The 1,718-nt window shown below is 43.8% G+C and overlaps 1 protein-coding gene across 1 annotated transcript in view; it reads right to left on the bottom strand.

The window, feature by feature from the left end:
- The window catches only part of unm_hu7910 (un-named hu7910), a 13,935-nt gene extending 12,223 nt beyond the window's left edge, over positions 1-1,712 (bottom strand). Inside the window, exons 1-3 of the mRNA XM_008296592.1 lie at positions 1,501-1,712; positions 925-1,061; positions 714-812 (exon numbers count right to left, since the gene is read on the bottom strand). Of these exons, the coding sequence (XP_008294814.1) occupies positions 714-812; positions 925-1,061; positions 1,501-1,627 (363 nt within the window). The 5' untranslated portion in view covers positions 1,628-1,712. The remainder of the gene's footprint in view (positions 1-713; positions 813-924; positions 1,062-1,500) is intronic.
- Between the last annotated feature and the right edge of the window lie 6 nt (positions 1,713-1,718).

Below are 1,718 nucleotides of genomic sequence, written 5' to 3'. Positions count from 1 at the left end.
TGTTGTTAGCATTGTTAGCTGTCTTTATGTGACATTAGCTGTGTTGTTAGCATTGTTAGCTGTCTTTGTCGCTTTAGCTGTGTTTATAGCATTGTTAGCTGTCTTTATGTGCTATTAGCTGTGTTGCTAGCTGTCTTTCCATCACATTAGCTGTGTTGCTAGCTATCCTTATGTGATTTTATCTGATTTTCTGTTGTTAGCTACATAGCTGGCTGTCTTTATCTGACTTTAGCTGTCTAGCTAGCTGCCTTCATGTAACTTTAGCTGTCTAAATGGGATGCTATCTGCGCTTAATAGTCTTTATGTGACATTAGCCGTGTCGCTAGTCGTTCTTATGTGACATTAGCTGTCTTTTTAATCACATTAGCTTTGCTGTTAGCTATCCTTGTGTGATTTTAGCTGTCTTTCTGTCATTAGTTGTGTTGTTAGCTGTCTCTATGTGACCTCAGATGTGCAGTTAGCTGTTTTTCTACAACTTTAGCTTCCCTGTCAGCTGCCTTCACGTAGCTTAAGCTGTCCTAATGTGACGTTAGTTGTACCGTTTAGACTAGTTTTGACTTTAGCTGTGTAAATATTGTTTTTGTTGCCACCCCACTGTCTTACTATGAGTATAATTAAGCTGCCAGAAAGGAAACTTGAAGAAAATGTGACTGACAGCATTTTATTAATATTTAACATTAATATTTACTGCATTAATAAATGTGTGTGCTTACCTTCAGGTATGGTATACTCTCTGCTATCTTGTTCTCCGACTTAAGAATGAAGCCGTAATGAACTTTGGCAAAACCGTTGCTGGGGGCAACCGCCAGAACCTTGGAGGCGGGGCATAAAGGAGCCAATCAGTGAAAGTCTTTATGAGCAGAACACCAGTGAGCTACCAACAAACTGCTGTCACTCGAATCACATGACAGGAAGTGTGCACACCTCTTCGTACACCTTCCTAGCGCCCTTGTTGTCGCCCAGCAGCAGGTAGGCGACGCCCAGGTCGTTCTTCAGACTGATGTCTTCTGGAAAGATCTGAACCAACTTCTCGAGAGTCACCAGAGATCCTCGCATTCGACCTGAGACACAAAATCACACGTGACTGCACCGAGTCACAGACGCTACACAATACAGACGGCAGTTAGTTGTCTTTACGTCATATTAGCTGTGTCGTTAGCTGTCTATATGTCATATTAGCTGTGTAGTTAGCTGTCTATATGTCATATTAGCTGTGTAGTTAGCTGTCTTTATGTCATATTAGCTGTGTCGTTAGCTGTCTTTATGTCATACTAGCTGTTTAGTTAGCTGTCTTTCAATAGCTTTAGCTGTGTAGGTAGCTGTCTTTTTAATAGGTTAGCCGTGCAGGTAGCTGTCTTTCTATGATTGTAGCTATGTAGTTAGCATCTTTCGATAACTTTAGGCAAGTAGTCTTCTGTCTCTTTATGACTTTAGCTGTGCGGTTAGCTGCTCTTCTCTGACTTTAGCTGAGCAGCTAGCGCAGTCGTCGGTATCTGTTACCCAGGAACTGCTGTCTCTCAGCCCGTCTCTTCAGCGCGGCTCTCAGGAGGTCAGCGGTCACATCAGGAAGCTCGGCAGCTTCTCTGTAGCTGTTGATGGCTCTCTGCAGCATGTCGTTGCTTCGCATCTTCTCAGCCAGATCGTCTTCTGCCTGAAACACACGCGTGGTGAGTCCTGGTCCACGTCCTGCTGCTGCACCAGCTCACTGTAGCGCAGTA

Source organism: Stegastes partitus, unplaced genomic scaffold (genome assembly GCF_000690725.1).
Source record: "Stegastes partitus isolate 25-593 unplaced genomic scaffold, Stegastes_partitus-1.0.2 Scaffold1137, whole genome shotgun sequence".
Classification (NCBI taxonomy): Eukaryota; Metazoa; Chordata; class Actinopteri; family Pomacentridae; genus Stegastes; species Stegastes partitus.
Note: the sequence above shows the minus strand (reverse complement) of the source record. Positions and strands in the feature narration are given on the sequence as shown.